Here is a 14,022-nt window from a genome sequence, read left to right as displayed (position 1 = left end):
GGCTTAGCAACATGTTCTGTAGTAAACTGCTGTAATTGCGGGACGGGAAGGAAACGGAGAAGAAACTGTGCGGAATAGGAGGAGAGAGGGGAGGGGAGGGGTTCTTCGTGTAGGTTGTTGCTTCCCTCCCGCTGTTGATCTCTTACGTATTGTATTTTTAGAAGAAGGCAGCGTGCAACGTTTTGGCCCTTGCTTCCCGTGCTATTGTAGTGATAGTCGTGGCACAATTGCCGTCTCCACCGATACTTTCCTGCAGTAACTGTCACCGTTTTATAATTAGTAAAGTGGGAGGCCGGTGCCCGGGAAAGGGAGCGTCTTTTGGGGTTCCCGGGTTCTCAGTTTGGAGGAGGGGGTGCGTATATATACTAGGGTTTGGGGCTCGGAGGGGGGGGGAGAATTTACCTCGGGGTTGCGATGTTAAATGCTGCGCCGCTCTTGCTTCTCCCGTCCCATTGTTTTGTATAAATACTATACGGAAATCAGTTGCTGAGGAGTAAACTGATAGCAAACCCCGAACTTCCCCCCCTCGAGAGATTGTCCCTCGATATGCAAAAATGGCTGGCAAAATGTTGAGTCACTCTATCGAAACACTGGCCCTCACCGGTGCCACTGCCGTGACACATGTCATTAGTGACAATGCAGTGCTCGAGTCACAGACGAAGGATCGGCTAGACGCAAGGAATGCCAACGGGTACGTAGATTTGAAAACAAGTTTGGAACCAATTAAGCAGGGGTCCATAATATTCAACTGCCGCAACGATGTTTTGGCATTATCCAAATTGCTAAGCCCACAAGAATCCTCACAGTGTGAAATATTACAGGTATTGATCCCACTACGTACGACGGATTGCACCTCTACGAGTTTTGATCAGTTGTTCTTCAACGAGGCAAACAGAGACCATTGTCTCAATCTTCTGCTAAACTGTTACACCTTCTATTTCTTTGATGGTGAAAGCACGCTGTCCGAATGCAACGTGAAAACGTTCCAAGTAATTGAACAGTTTTATTCATTCGTATCCACCATGATGCCAGATAAAGTACCTCAAATGAATATGATTCTATTGGAGAAACGCCGGGACACATACGTGCCAAAAAGACACAGAAACTTCAATCTTACTATCAAACTTCCTGAAAAACCAAAACAATCTTCTGATGCATTTGTACAGTCGATAAAACAAGATTTCATACCGTATACAGATAATTTCTTAAGAGAGAACTTCCGACTCCCATCCCTTCTCCGACACCCAGGTTCCTTTGAGAAAAATACTCGCTTACCGAACTGGTTGCAGATCCTAATCAATAACAAAGATGAACTCTCGGTTTTGAACTACGCTTGGAAAGGTTTCACGCTACTGGAACAGTTGGAGCTAGATAGGATCAAGTCATGTTTCCCAGAAAGCGAGCCAGAACAATTTTCCCCTATCACTTTAACTAGCAAAGGTATCAAGGGGATATGCTTGATGAATTCGAAAGGGGACTTTAACATTTACTCATTATCGTCGCTACAAAGACAATACAAGCACAGAAAGAAGAAAATACAGTACCCACTTGGCAACCGTTACACGAGTAGAAACCGCAGCGTCGAGCATTTGAAGCAGAAACCTAGAAACCTTCGCATTTCAATCCCTCTAAGTTGTACTGACTTCACTTCAGCCGAGAATGGATCGCCTTCTTCATCCGATTCGGAGGTGCTTCAAACCCCATACTATGAGTATAAAATAGACAAAGCCATCCAATCATTCTCAAAAAACAGATACTTCAATATTCTACCTTATGAGCATTCTCGGGTCAAACTGGCAAATGGTGATGACTACCTCAATGCAAACTATCTGGAGATGCCCCAAATAAACTCGGATTTTAGATATATAGCAACACAAGCTCCCCTGGAAAACACGATTCACGATTTCTGGCAAATGGTGCATTCGGAAAATGTTAAAGTCATTGTGTCCCTAAACTCGACAGAGGAACTGAAATTAAAAAAATGGAACTTGTATTGGAACGATAAAAATGATAATATCATAGAGCGTGATGTTCAATTGATAACAACATATAAGGATTTACTCAATTTCGAGGGTTGTACGTTAAGGATTTTCCAGATGAATGCCAAGGGTTCTGATGAAAAAACGCCGCCCAAAACCGTTTACCATTTACAATACTCCAACTGGCTCGATTCGTGTGGAATCAAAATTCAAGATTTTCTATTACTCTATAAGATCAAAAACCACTTGATATACAATGATAGGAAATTTATTGAGTCGTTGGCATCCAAGAAAGGGTGTCAATATTTGCAGCAAAATATCCACCCAACGAGCACTGGAATGCTTAGACAATCGGCACTTTTGGTGCATTGTTCTGCTGGTTGTGGAAGGACTGGCGTGTTTATCACCTTGGATTTCTTGTTAAACTTGTTTCAGAACGAATTGAATACAGGTAACATGATTGATGTTTGGAACATGAACCAGGATTTGATTTTTATAATTGTCAATGAATTGCGGCGCCGGCGCTTATCCATGGTCCAAAACTTTGCACAATATATAACTTGCTATGATGGTGTCATAGATTACTTTACAAGATCTATTTCGTCTTAAAATTTTACTGAATATAGATTAGATATTGACAGGTGGCTTCTGTTATAGAACTACACAGAGGCTAATAACGATATATTAACATGTTTTTGTGCAGTCAAACTTTGTTGATCGAACCTTTGTAACTTTTCTTGAACATTAAAATGGAATCGATCTTTTCCAAAGCTAGTTCAAGTAATTCCTTCCGTTTTTGCAACTCGATATGTCTTGAGATTTTAGGATCCTCTTTTGCAAAAAGTTCAACCTGCTCTTCACTCAGTAGACTCAATCTCTTATCAAGTTCTATTGGGAAGTTGTAGAAAAAGTCACTCAACAATTCGACATTCAAGAACAGCACTGCTGTAGAGGTTAATTTTTCACTCACCGCATTTAAAAAGACCTCTGGACAACGATCTTTATCGGTTGTGGAGTAGCATCTATTCTTCAACATGTTCAACCTAAATTTCAGGGTTTTGGAACGTTTACCCAGAAACAAAGCTTCCGAGCCACGCTCTAACATCATTTTGGACATGCCCAACGTTTCCCTGCCTGCATTATTCTCCTCCAAGTACAACATTACCCTCTTCAGGTTTTTCTTTCCAACGGAATTCTGAATTGTCTCATACCTCTGTTGGCACTGTGCTAGTTCTTCTCTCAATAATAAAATGGAGTGGTCTTTTGCCAAATTCCAGTCCCGATCTTCCAGATCAATCTCGTATTTGAACGGTTTTATGCAGTTTTCGACTTGATCTGCCGTAGAGTAGTACTTCGTGTTAAGAACGTTAACAGCGGTATTGTTAACAAGATCTTTTATTAAGTCATGATTTTTCAATGATGTGGTGTCCAAAATGTTTTCTAACTCCTTGAGTATGGAGTTTGTTACTAGTTGCGTGGATAGCCGACCAATTCCCAGCTTCGTTAAACTTGATGACGCTAATTCCAACTTTCTGTGCCAGTAGAGCATTTCGTCCTCGTTCTTTATTTTGAAAGACAAGGCTTCAAGATTCTCATCTTTCCAATATCTGTTAGCTAAGAAATCCAAAACTTTTTGATCCAAATCTGCTTTTAAAATAGATTTCAGCTCTGCTCTGTTGAACTTTTCCTGAAACTCTTTTATGGCGGCCTTCAGGACATCCACGTTGTTTAGTAGATAAGACTTCGGGGTCAACTGTCTGTCATTAAATTCGACCTTGAAAAGATAAGATGTGTCATCAAGTTCCTGTTGAATGATTGCTTCCGTGGGCTCTAACGCATTAGACATTGAGATTTCCAAAATCTTGATTAATTTCTCGCGTAGGCGTTTGGTGGTGACTTGACAATTCGAGAACTCTGACCTATGTTCCCTAAAGTATAACCTTTCAAAGTTACTGGATTCTATTTGCTCTATGCCCATCTGATTACCGCTGTTCTCCTTGATCTTGGCGATTTCCCTTTTCCCAAACAATCCACCTGATGTCCCGGAAGAGCCATCACCAAATAATCCAACCCGTGATTTGTTTGGAGATTTTGTGATCACACCGACGTAACCCATTTTTAGTGGGTACCTTCTATTCATTAAGATGTTCCGGGCCTCTTCAGGAGATACTAAGTCCAGTTTTGTTATGACACCAATGGTCCGCAACCCTTGTGGATCGGCCTGTTTAGCTGCGCGCAAAGCTGCGCTGTTTGCCAAATCTACGTCAGCTGCGGAAATCGCTAAAATGATGTTCGGTGTTGCCAAGTACTTTTCGCAAAGCTGACGGATTTTGGTCTTGAGCTCAAAAGGCTGGTCTGCGGCTTCTATTTGTATATATCCCGGTAGATCTACCAAAGATAAGTCTGGTACGCGCGATGACTTGATGGTTAGTTGGATGGGTTCTTCCGAAACTGCCTCACTGGATGGGACCGCCATATTTAGTTCCAGTAGTATCCTCTTGACTTCCTTAAAGTCCTTTAAATTATACATTCTTTGTGTTGGGAAATCAGCAGTAGTTTCGTTGATGTTCGGAGTATTAACCAATGTCAATTCAATCGGTCTTCTTGTAACCATATTTGAACCCTTTGGCAAAAAGTCTCGGCCTACTATGGACTCCAAAACAGATGATTTACCAGATGATTGTGATCCAATCACAACAATGGAGGGTAAAGTGAGGGTGCTGGACGTGGAGTCCACTTTGCTCAATATCGTTCTAATTTCAATCATTTGTTTAGTCAAATTCAACATCTCGTCTTGGGTATTATCAACCATGTCGTTCTCTTCATCATCTTCATCGTCCTTATCTTCATCAAAGTTTTGCTTTTTGCGCCGCTGCTGTTCTAATTCATCTTTTTCCTCATCTGTTAACCCAGCAAGAAGTGCAGCGTTATTTAGACCATTGCTATTACCACCGCTGTTCCCACCCCCAGTTTGGCCATTATGCTCTCCCCCGCTAAACAAACCTTGCAGTTTATCCTTCATTGAATCCGAAAAGTTTTTTACATGCTTCCACTGATCAACAGCATAGCCTGTAGTTTCTTCTACCTTGAATGCAATATACGAGCCTGCAGCCGCGAGCCCACCTCCAAGATAAACAGGCATCTTGATTACCTTTCCGATGATTTTAGGAAACACGGAAATAAACCTTCTTGAGTTTAAAAGTCGAAGACTGTTTAGGTTCGCACGCGAAGACAAGTGGAAAAACTGTATCAATTGTAACGGCATCATCGGCAGATTAATAAAGGAATGATATTGCAGTCTGTTCCTTACTAGCAGATTTCTCTGTCCTGTCATCGACGACATCCGAACATTTCTGCAGCCTAAAAGAAAGCCTCGTTGTAAAGGTAATCTCGTCCTCAATGGCCACTGTATTGTGTTCATGGATGTCTCTATCTGATAGACCTTTGTGTTTGATGTGTTCTGTTGCTACTTGTATTTGAGGTGCGGTCAATCAAATCCGTAACTTTAGAATTTCGATATTTTCTCTTTTTAAAGGTCGTTTTTACGTAAAAGGGTTCCAAACAGATTAATCTAGTAGGTTTGGAGGATTACACATTCTATACTAACAAACACTTGATGAATAATCAGGTATAGTTTCAAAAATAAGACATTTTTTTATGGTATATACTGTGACTTTTCTCTAAGCAAGAGGGGCGGAGTGACTCACGAAACTTTTGCGTTGTATTTGAGCTTCTAACATTAAAAGTGAATATTTCAAATGAAAAATGTAGGTCTAGCAACTGGGTAAAACAAAATCTTAACCTGGAAACCTTATGCGTTGTAGCCGATTCCAAAACTGGTAGTCAGTCCAGGCAATTACCAGTTTGGCTACATTTTGGGCATCACTGCATTTTTTTTGGATAACTGTCACTTTTTTGAGGTTTTTTCTATGAAACAAGAGGAAAGAAAAAATCACCCAAACTTCATCGAGGATAATGGAGAAAATGCGAAGTTCTCACAGTTTTAACATGTCACATCGTTGTTATTGTTTGTAATGCCTCGGTGTTGTAAAATTTTGAACAAAAAGTTGATTACTTCATGTTAGGATTTTTTTCTTATTTGTCCTTTAGTGAGTTACAAGTAACGTCTAGGAAGTAAATAAAATCATTCGCTTTCAAGGGAAAACAGCAAATTACGATGACCTCTCGCTACAATTTCACCCAGAGTCCCCCAATTCAACAAGATTTTTATGCGGAGCAACAGACAGCAATGTTGCAAGACTACCAAATGGTAGAAGATGATATCGAACAACAAATAACACTCGCTAGAAATGACACCAAAAACTTATACACACAAATAGATAAAGTTAAGAAGAAAATACAAGATTCCAGCTTGTTAGAAATGACCACGCGAGTGCCACCATTAAACAAGAACTCAATAAATTTGAAGGCTACAATTGATTTAAAGGGCCATAATAACAAAATAGCAGACTTCCGGTGGAGCCGAAATTCGAAAAATATATTAAGTGCCTCGCAGGATGGCTTCATGCTACTGTGGGATGTGGCCACCGGATTAAAACAAAATGCTATACCTCTAACCTCCCAATGGGTATTATCGTGTGCCCTGTCCCCTTCTGGAAACCTTGCAGCCAGTGCTGGACTTGATAACAATTGCACGGTTTACAAAATCTCGAAGGAAAACAGAATACAACAGAACGTCATTACAATTTTTAAGGGACATACAGGATACATATCTAGCATCGATTTTTTAGATGAAAGGCAGATACTTTCGGCTAGTGGTGATATGACTTGTGCATTATGGGATATCCCCAAAGCAAAAAGGATAAGGGAATATACTGATCATTTGGGTGATGTCCTTGCCCTGGCCCTCCCCCACAACGACAATGCTAACGGAAAGATATTTGCTAGTTGTGGCTCAGATGGGTATCTTTACATTTGGGACACACGGTCTCCAGCAAACGCCCAAAGTTTCTTCATCAGCAGTAGTGACGCAAGTTCTTTGCAATTTTTTAGAGACGACAACTCGATCATAGCCGGGAGCGAAAATGGTACTATCAGCATGTTTGATTTGAGATCAGACTGCCGGTTAGAGGAATATGCATTATCTTCTGGGTTATCCAAGAATCTGGAGACGCCAACCTACTCTGCTGCCAGCATGGAATACAGGAAAATGATTCCTGAATCAATGGCAATTTCTTCCATTCCCACAGGGTATCTAGATAGTCAAGGTGTTGTGTCATTAGATTTTAGTAGTTCTGGGCGATTAATGTACGCTTGTTACACAGATATGGGATGTCTTGTGTGGGACTTGCTGAAAGCAGAGGTTGTGGGAAAGCTGGAAGGGCATTCCAATCGTGTATCAGGGATGAGAACAAGTCCAGACGGTCTTGCCGTTTGTACAGGTTCCTGGGATTCCACAATGAAGATTTGGTTTCCAGCGTACAATTAGGTTAGAAAGATAAGGAAACTAACATGTTTGCATCACAAAGTAAAAAGAAATGCGAAGTATATCGTAGTGAATGTAACTGTGACGTGGGGGTGGAATACATTTGCAATGACAAAAGCTGCAAATTACCCCTAAGCTGTAACCAACCTGTCAATCTCGAAATGTAATCTAGAAGGAACATTGTTCCTCTGTATGAAATTTATTCTATAACCTTTTCTACAATTTTCCCATTTATTTTATCTTGTTCTTTCGACTTACACGTCTTCTTTGCATGTATTTTCGCCTTCCCCTTTGAACCTCTCTTTAGTTTCTTTTTCGCAAAGACAGCGTGATTATCCCCAAAAATGTCCTCCTCATCATCATCTTCTTCCTCTTGCCTTTCCCCTACAGTTAGTTCTCCTCGCTTCCATCGCTCCACGTATTGGACCATTTTTTGTATAAGTTCAATAGGAAATTGCCCGAAAGATATGTAAACCCTTTCGTCACTATTGTATCTACTAACTTCATTCTTGACGCTTTCATCGTTCAATATTAATTGTACGAGCTCTGTGACCATATCTTCATCCATCTCTTGTAAAATTACATCCCACGGTAAGTTCGGTTTCGGTGTACTGGCAGCTAGTTCTGCTTCCGGATCTGGCAACTCAAAATACAGAGCCAGCTTGTCTTTCACAAGAGGGTAGAGTGTTGGTATTACGACGGTGTAATCTACAGCATACGCTGGATCAGAGAACACTATGTCGTGCGTAATAGTGAATTTGACTTTACTATCGAGCAACTTCCCGGTAATCTTCATCAGAAACTCACCCCAACCTTGTTCCTCTATTGTGAAAGGTGCGTGCACTTTCTTCTGTACCGGGGTCTCAAACGACGGATGTAGTGTATACGTTACCGATGATGCGATATCGAGCGGCACCTCAAGCCCATTAGCATTCAGCATGCATAACTGAACTTGCCACCTCCGCAGCGGAAGTGCGTCCTCATTTGGAGCTTCTTGTACTATAACCTGTTGGGTTTTAACCCTCACTGTCACTTCTATACTAGGGGTCTATGATGAGATATGTAACTCGTTTGTTAGTATCAGAGCCATGGAAGAGGAGAGTGTAAACAGAGTTAAATCATGCCTCTGTGATTTTACCCTTAAAGTAAGATAACATGGTACATACTACTTGGCTGCTGGACATATTTTAATGACCACACAGTTGTAATGTCTTGTAGCTCACACTCATCTCTACCCAGAAGCTTTTCCCAAGAATTCTTTTCTTTAATAAAATGAACCAGATATACAAAACTAGGTCGATGGGTTACTTGCATTTTGAAGTCTATTCAACTGTACATGTTTCTAGGTGCGCAGTAAATACGATACTACTGTTTCTCTATATGTTCGTTCACATAAGTCCACAGATCCTTCAGCAAAGAGTCTGGAAGGCTGAACAGGTCTAAAGTCAACTCTCCGTCCTCGACATTATTCGTCACATTCATCTCTGACGTGACGTTCTCTGTGATTTTGTGTACGATCTCGACAAGGTCAATGTCCTTCATCTTGGTGAGCCCGAAGGCCAGCATTTCCACGTCAACTCCACCTCTGACCATGGGTGTGGCAGCTGCCTTTGGTTTCTTCGCCTTAGGTTCGCCTGTAGTCCCCGTTGGGTCTGCCGCCGCACTCACGGACTTTCTCTTCGTGTTGACAGCACCGCTGCTGGCGAGTTCCTCGTCTGTAGGGATATCATCGCCCGTTTTCCTCAATTCTTCCAAGAGAGACGGTTTACTTATGTTCACGGGGACTTGGATGACATGATCCACTTGGTATTCATCCTTCAAGAAATTCAAATCGTGCGTCACTTTCCTCTCCCCTCCCTTGTCCTTCAGCCAAAGAGATATATTCAGGGCAAATCCACCCCACCCTTGTTCTGATATTGTGAAAGGTGGTTCTGTAAAAGTTCTGTTCGGTTTCACAAAAGTTGGGTGCAAATGATACACAATCTTATCAACCAAAGTCAGTGGGACCTCTTCCCCTGCACTGTTCAAACCGACAATCTCAATGGACCACTCCCGCATGGGGAAGTCCTCGACGGGGGCTAAATCCGGCAAAATATGCTGTCTCGTCTTCACCCTTATGGTCCTCTTTATCGTCTTTTGTCAATAATATAGCAACAACAGAGACGATCTCATCTCATAATCACGCTCTGAGGTTAGTAAAAAGGATTAGAATAAGGAACAATAAAACAAAATTTAATAATTGGATAGGAAGTTTCCTCGATAACCAAATTGAAAACATACTGCCACCATCTTACGGTTGACCTTGTACAATATCCTGTTACAGGCTTACTTTCTGGCACCGATGAGCATCATCTGGATCCCAAAAGGTCCTCCTACAGTGACCGTCGAAGTTGGAAACTGCTGTTAAAATAAAAAAAGTTTTAAGCAAAAAAACGATCAACGGCTTCACACGTGAAACGCATCGGTCTCTCTGCCGTGGACGCTTGCAGTGCTGTTTATACTCAGGGTGGACTCTTGCGAGGACGAGTATATATGTGTGTATGTATTTATGTATCTATCGTTGTGGTGGCCTGTATCTTTTTAGAGTAACAGCATCCACACGATAAAATTGTACACGAGTGCGAAGAACTTTGATACACGCTCCACTTGTGCAACGTTCGGAGATCTTGGGATTGTGTATGTTTCCGGTACCGCTCGTTTACGACGGTCCCTCGAACCCGTAGGCTTGGGAACCGCCCATCGCATTCGCGTGCTCGTTGGTTTCCGAATGTACGGTTCCCTAGTGGAGGAAGTCGCCTTTGGACGTCCCAACGGTGGCGCCGGTCCTGTGGATGTTTCTTTCGGGAGATTTACCGGGACAGTCCATTTCTCGACGATTGGATTCGGTTTTGGCATTTCGTGTATTGTGTACACCGCTGCCACCCTGTTGCTTCTGTTATTTATATAGACAACTGGTCCGTTTTCACCTGCTCCCACACGCCGCCACATCGTACCGTACTGTCCAATTCCTAGATAAAACTCTTTAGGTTTATCCTCTTGTGCGACCTCAGCTGGTTTAACCTCTTTAGAGGAATGCGTACCGACTTCCCTGGCGGGCGTCTTGCACAATTTATTCTCGAATTCAGGCTCACCTGGCACATTCGAAAACGCGAGTGTATTGGTGGTGGCCAATAGAGTGGTCAATTCCGGGGTCAGTGACCTAGTGTCGAATTTTAGTACTGTACGTCTGTTATTATCTTGTGGGTGTTCCACCTCCTCCAGTGTAATTGTCACCATATGCTTGGCGGCAATAGCATTGATCATACTTGCAAATAACACGAGCGGGATCAGGAGAAGAGACCACATTTTAGGGGCAGGCTGGTAACGGATAGTCTTGGTTTATTTGGTATTCCGAGAAGGAAAATGTGAACCGTGTAAAGAACTAAGTAATTCAACCACCTCATAAATTATATTCTGTGTGGTCGTAGTGGTGGAACAAGCAAAATTTTGTGACACAAAAAGAGTCCCTCAGGCCAATGAGGGCTGCTGCTTAGTAAGTGCGTATTTACAAGTATGGCATGTACACGTTATATACAGATGTGGTCTCGGATGATCTACTTGAAAACAGTTTTGTATTGGGAGACGATGCTACTCCTGATTGTATTCGGAGACGTCCTCCATTGTTTAGGTAACTTGCCCCAGTCGAATTTGCCAAACACCTGTTTGAGCTCCAAGTTACTGTCGTCATCTCTCGACGCTTTCAATACGTCAAGAACTTTCTCATTTACCTCATCCTGGGAGGCCACAGGGAGTTTGTTCTGGTAGTCCTGCAAAATCTGCAATTCTTGTTTCTCTCTTTCGGCAAGATCATCCCTTGAATTCTTGGTGTAACTGTCGATGGACTCCACACGCTGCGTGATCATCTTGGAATACAAGTCAAAGATCCCAAACTCGTCAATTGAATGGTCCTTGGCATCTATCGTTTTATTCTTGATGGAGCTGAGTATTCCCCTAATAGTCGTCTTTCTCACGTCATCTTTATTTATCATCGCCTGCTTCAGATCTGTCTTCAGTCCGGCGACTGTTAAATCAACCACCGTAGAGTTATACCGCAAATGGGCACAAATGCCTCGACTGACCAGTGGAATACACCTCTTGAACATTGGCCCTGTTGCTATTGTTCACTTCCAAGGTGTTAGAGAGAGCACGCACTGACAATAAATATATCATTATTAACAAAATTTATTCAGTTTATTCAAGCGGAGCGTTGAAAAGTTAACGCAAGCTGTACAGAACACAGTATCCGAAGAGTCTCTGTATAGGACCAATGTTGTTTCATTATTTTATATCATTTATCTATTTCTAGTTTTATGTCTTCTGGGAGGGGAAGGAACCAACCGCTGAGTCTCTTCTGCACCCCATGCTTTTCATATAACAAATGTGTGCGTGCCGTTGTAAGTTGTATCTTCTACCTTTCGCTCTCCTTCTCTAAGAAGTCCGTCCACATAGATATGAAACTTTGTGTTTTGGACATGGAAGAGCCTTTGTCATTTTTATCGGCTTTTTGGATGGAGTTGGTGCCGCCCACTAAGCCCGCCTGTTGTTTTTTCTCGTCATCCCAATTCAAGAAATTTGACAGCAGTTGCAACACCTCGAACTTCTTTGGGTCAGCTCTGGGGATGGATACGAATGAGATTAGAAGATTAGATATCAATTCCTTGTCTACCATCTCTGACTCGCTTGATTGTTTCAACATACCCATCGCCTTTCTCAAGTGGTCGTTGAGGATAATTGCCTCGTGTCTCAATTTGCCTATCTGTAAAGTTTTATCCTTAACCTCCTTTTCAAATTTTTCCTTCAGGAAAACCTCCTCCTCCATAGCAGATATTTGCGATTTCAAAGATGATATTTGTTCCCCCTGGGCGGTCTTCTCTTCCAGTGCTGTATCGAGCTGTGCTCTTATTGCCTTAATTTGTAAATCTCTATCTTTGCAGTCCTCGCGCAGTGATTCCTCCTTGGTATTCAGAGTAGCCTCCAGATCAGCAATTGTTTGTTTTAGGTTTGAAAGTGTCGACTCGCTAGTGGCCAGATCATGGGCGAGCTCTTGCCTTTCACTTTTCAAATCTGATATGCTCTGGTGACTGTTCTCTAGCGCAACGGTCAATTTCTGAATCTTTAGTGTCAAGTTCTCAATCTCCTTGATATACGCATTCAATTCATCGCTATGAGATTCGGTAGCATGTTCTAATTTTATTTCACACTTCTCGATTTGTCTTTCGTAACTGGTCACTTGTTTTTGCAGATTTTCGTACTCACTTTCCATGCTATCGTACTCTTTGTTGAGAGTGGTAACAGTGGTTCTCAGTTCCTCGTTTTCTTTCGAAGTGCTCGAGACTTTATTTTTCAAGCGCAGGTTTTGAGACTCGTACTCTTGCAACTGTTCTTGTACGTTTTCTAGCTCTTGCTTCGAGTCCCTTAAGTTCTGGAAAACATCTTTCATTGAAGAGATTCTGCTCAAGAGCGTGTTGTACTGGGATTCCTTTGCATCACGCTCTGTCCGCAGCTTTTCCATTTCTGTATCTTTCATTCTCAATTGCTCGGCATGCTCTTCTTTCAACCGAGCAATTTCTTTCTCTAGTGTTGAAGTGTTTTCTTCGTCATTGTTTTCTTCTTCCTTTTCTTCTTCTTCTTGATCCTGATCATCCTCCCCAGGTATGGAAGAATTCTCACTTTGACCTTCTCCGTCAATTATTTCCCCTGGGGTCTCCGCCTCTTTGTTAGGATCTTCTGCCGGCTCTGCTTTACCTATGAGCTGTTCATTGTGCTCCTCGGGTTTCGCATCGTGCCGCACCGCTTTACCCCCCTTCTTTTTGTTCTTTCCCATTTCTCTCCTCAAAGGTACACCTCAATTGCGCAAAAGAACAGAAACCGGACCAAACCACACGCAATCTCCAGCAAACACGCGTTTTACACCGATTTGGTTGAGTTTTATTAACGTATTGAAACGTATTTATCTTTTGTATATTTTTTTTCAGTCTTTTGATGTCAAACGTTTAGGCTTCCAAGATACGATGAGCAGTTCAGTAAAAACGTAGATCAACGCGTGTCGCTAGCTTCATTCACGGTATGGTGGATATCACAGACTTCTTTGGAGGAGGGAAAAAATTGGGGGGCTCGAAGAGAAGCGCGCCAGAGTTGCGTCCGGAGACAAAACCAGCTCCCTCGGCAAAGGTGCATGATGTCATTGATTTGGACGACGATGACGATGATGAAGATGCATCGCTGTTAGAATTGGGATCAGATAAGAAGCGCGCAAAGAGGGAGACAGTTCTGTTAGACTCCCCATTGCCTAAGGCAGCACATAAAGTTCAGAGGAAACCACCAACTGCTACTTCGATCCCTAAGCAACCCATCAAGCCTGCAAAACAGAGTCCTCCTTCGCTCGTACCAGCAGCAAGTGCATCGAGTAGTGGGGTAACTGCTCAGGATGTGCTAGCTAGAATCCCGTCCTTGGATTTGGATGCTGTCCATGTCAAGGAGGGTGCTAAATTTGATTTCAGCAGAGGCGGTGCTAGCGGTGCTGATGCTAGAGGTGCGGATGGGATACCGGAAGATTTC

The 14,022-nt window shown here is 42.4% G+C and overlaps 9 protein-coding genes across 9 annotated transcripts in view; 3 read left to right on the top strand and 6 right to left on the bottom strand.

Annotated features, from left to right (window-relative positions):
- Positions 1–554: 554 nt before the first annotated feature.
- On the top strand, positions 555–2,588 carry PTP2 (tyrosine protein phosphatase PTP2; the record flags this gene model as incomplete). The annotated part of the gene is made up of 1 exon (XM_022607564.1): positions 555–2,588. The coding sequence occupies one exon, from the start codon at positions 555–557 to the stop codon at positions 2,586–2,588; it is 2,034 nt and encodes a 677-aa protein (XP_022462257.1).
- Positions 2,589–2,682: 94 nt separating this feature from the next.
- On the bottom strand, positions 2,683–5,400 carry MGM1 (dynamin-related GTPase MGM1; the record flags this gene model as incomplete). The annotated part of the gene is made up of 1 exon (XM_022607552.1): positions 2,683–5,400. One exon carries the CDS (start codon positions 5,398–5,400, stop codon positions 2,683–2,685), a length of 2,718 nt encoding a protein of 905 aa, XP_022462256.1.
- A 756-nt stretch (positions 5,401–6,156) lies between these two features.
- Positions 6,157–7,428, top strand: STE4 (G protein subunit beta; the record flags this gene model as incomplete). The annotated part of the gene is made up of 1 exon (XM_022607541.1): positions 6,157–7,428. One exon carries the CDS (start codon positions 6,157–6,159, stop codon positions 7,426–7,428), a length of 1,272 nt encoding a protein of 423 aa, XP_022462255.1.
- A 196-nt stretch (positions 7,429–7,624) lies between these two features.
- On the bottom strand, positions 7,625–8,609 carry SAS5 (Sas5p; the record flags this gene model as incomplete). Its single annotated transcript, XM_022607530.1, has 2 exons — positions 7,625–8,473; positions 8,592–8,609. The coding sequence occupies 2 exons, from the start codon at positions 8,607–8,609 to the stop codon at positions 7,625–7,627; spliced, it is 867 nt and encodes a 288-aa protein (XP_022462254.1).
- A 181-nt stretch (positions 8,610–8,790) lies between these two features.
- KNAG0A03200 (uncharacterized protein) lies at positions 8,791–9,483 on the bottom strand (the record flags this gene model as incomplete). The annotated part of the gene is made up of 1 exon (XM_022607519.1): positions 8,791–9,483. One exon carries the CDS (start codon positions 9,481–9,483, stop codon positions 8,791–8,793), a length of 693 nt encoding a protein of 230 aa, XP_022462253.1.
- A 522-nt stretch (positions 9,484–10,005) lies between these two features.
- Positions 10,006–10,770, bottom strand: KNAG0A03190 (uncharacterized protein; the record flags this gene model as incomplete). The annotated part of the gene is made up of 1 exon (XM_022607508.1): positions 10,006–10,770. The coding sequence occupies one exon, from the start codon at positions 10,768–10,770 to the stop codon at positions 10,006–10,008; it is 765 nt and encodes a 254-aa protein (XP_022462252.1).
- A 248-nt stretch (positions 10,771–11,018) lies between these two features.
- Positions 11,019–11,567, bottom strand: AIM41 (Aim41p; the record flags this gene model as incomplete). The annotated part of the gene is made up of 1 exon (XM_022607497.1): positions 11,019–11,567. One exon carries the CDS (start codon positions 11,565–11,567, stop codon positions 11,019–11,021), a length of 549 nt encoding a protein of 182 aa, XP_022462251.1.
- Positions 11,568–11,872: 305 nt separating this feature from the next.
- On the bottom strand, positions 11,873–13,288 carry RUD3 (Rud3p; the record flags this gene model as incomplete). Its single annotated transcript, XM_022607486.1, has 1 exon — positions 11,873–13,288. The coding sequence occupies one exon, from the start codon at positions 13,286–13,288 to the stop codon at positions 11,873–11,875; it is 1,416 nt and encodes a 471-aa protein (XP_022462250.1).
- Positions 13,289–13,530: 242 nt separating this feature from the next.
- The window catches only part of RFC1 (replication factor C subunit 1), a gene marked incomplete at both ends in the record, with an annotated part of 2,568 nt that continues 2,076 nt past the window's right edge, over positions 13,531–14,022 (top strand). Inside the window, one exon of the mRNA XM_022607475.1 lies at positions 13,531–14,022. This exon is cut by the window's right edge and continues 2,076 nt beyond it. Coding sequence (XP_022462249.1) covers positions 13,531–14,022 — 492 coding nt within the window.

The sequence above is a fragment of the Huiozyma naganishii genome, chromosome 1 (assembly GCF_000348985.1).
Source record: "Huiozyma naganishii CBS 8797 chromosome 1, complete genome".
Taxonomy (NCBI): Eukaryota; Fungi; Ascomycota; class Saccharomycetes; order Saccharomycetales; family Saccharomycetaceae; genus Huiozyma; species Huiozyma naganishii.
This window is presented reverse-complemented; position numbering and strand designations above follow the sequence as displayed.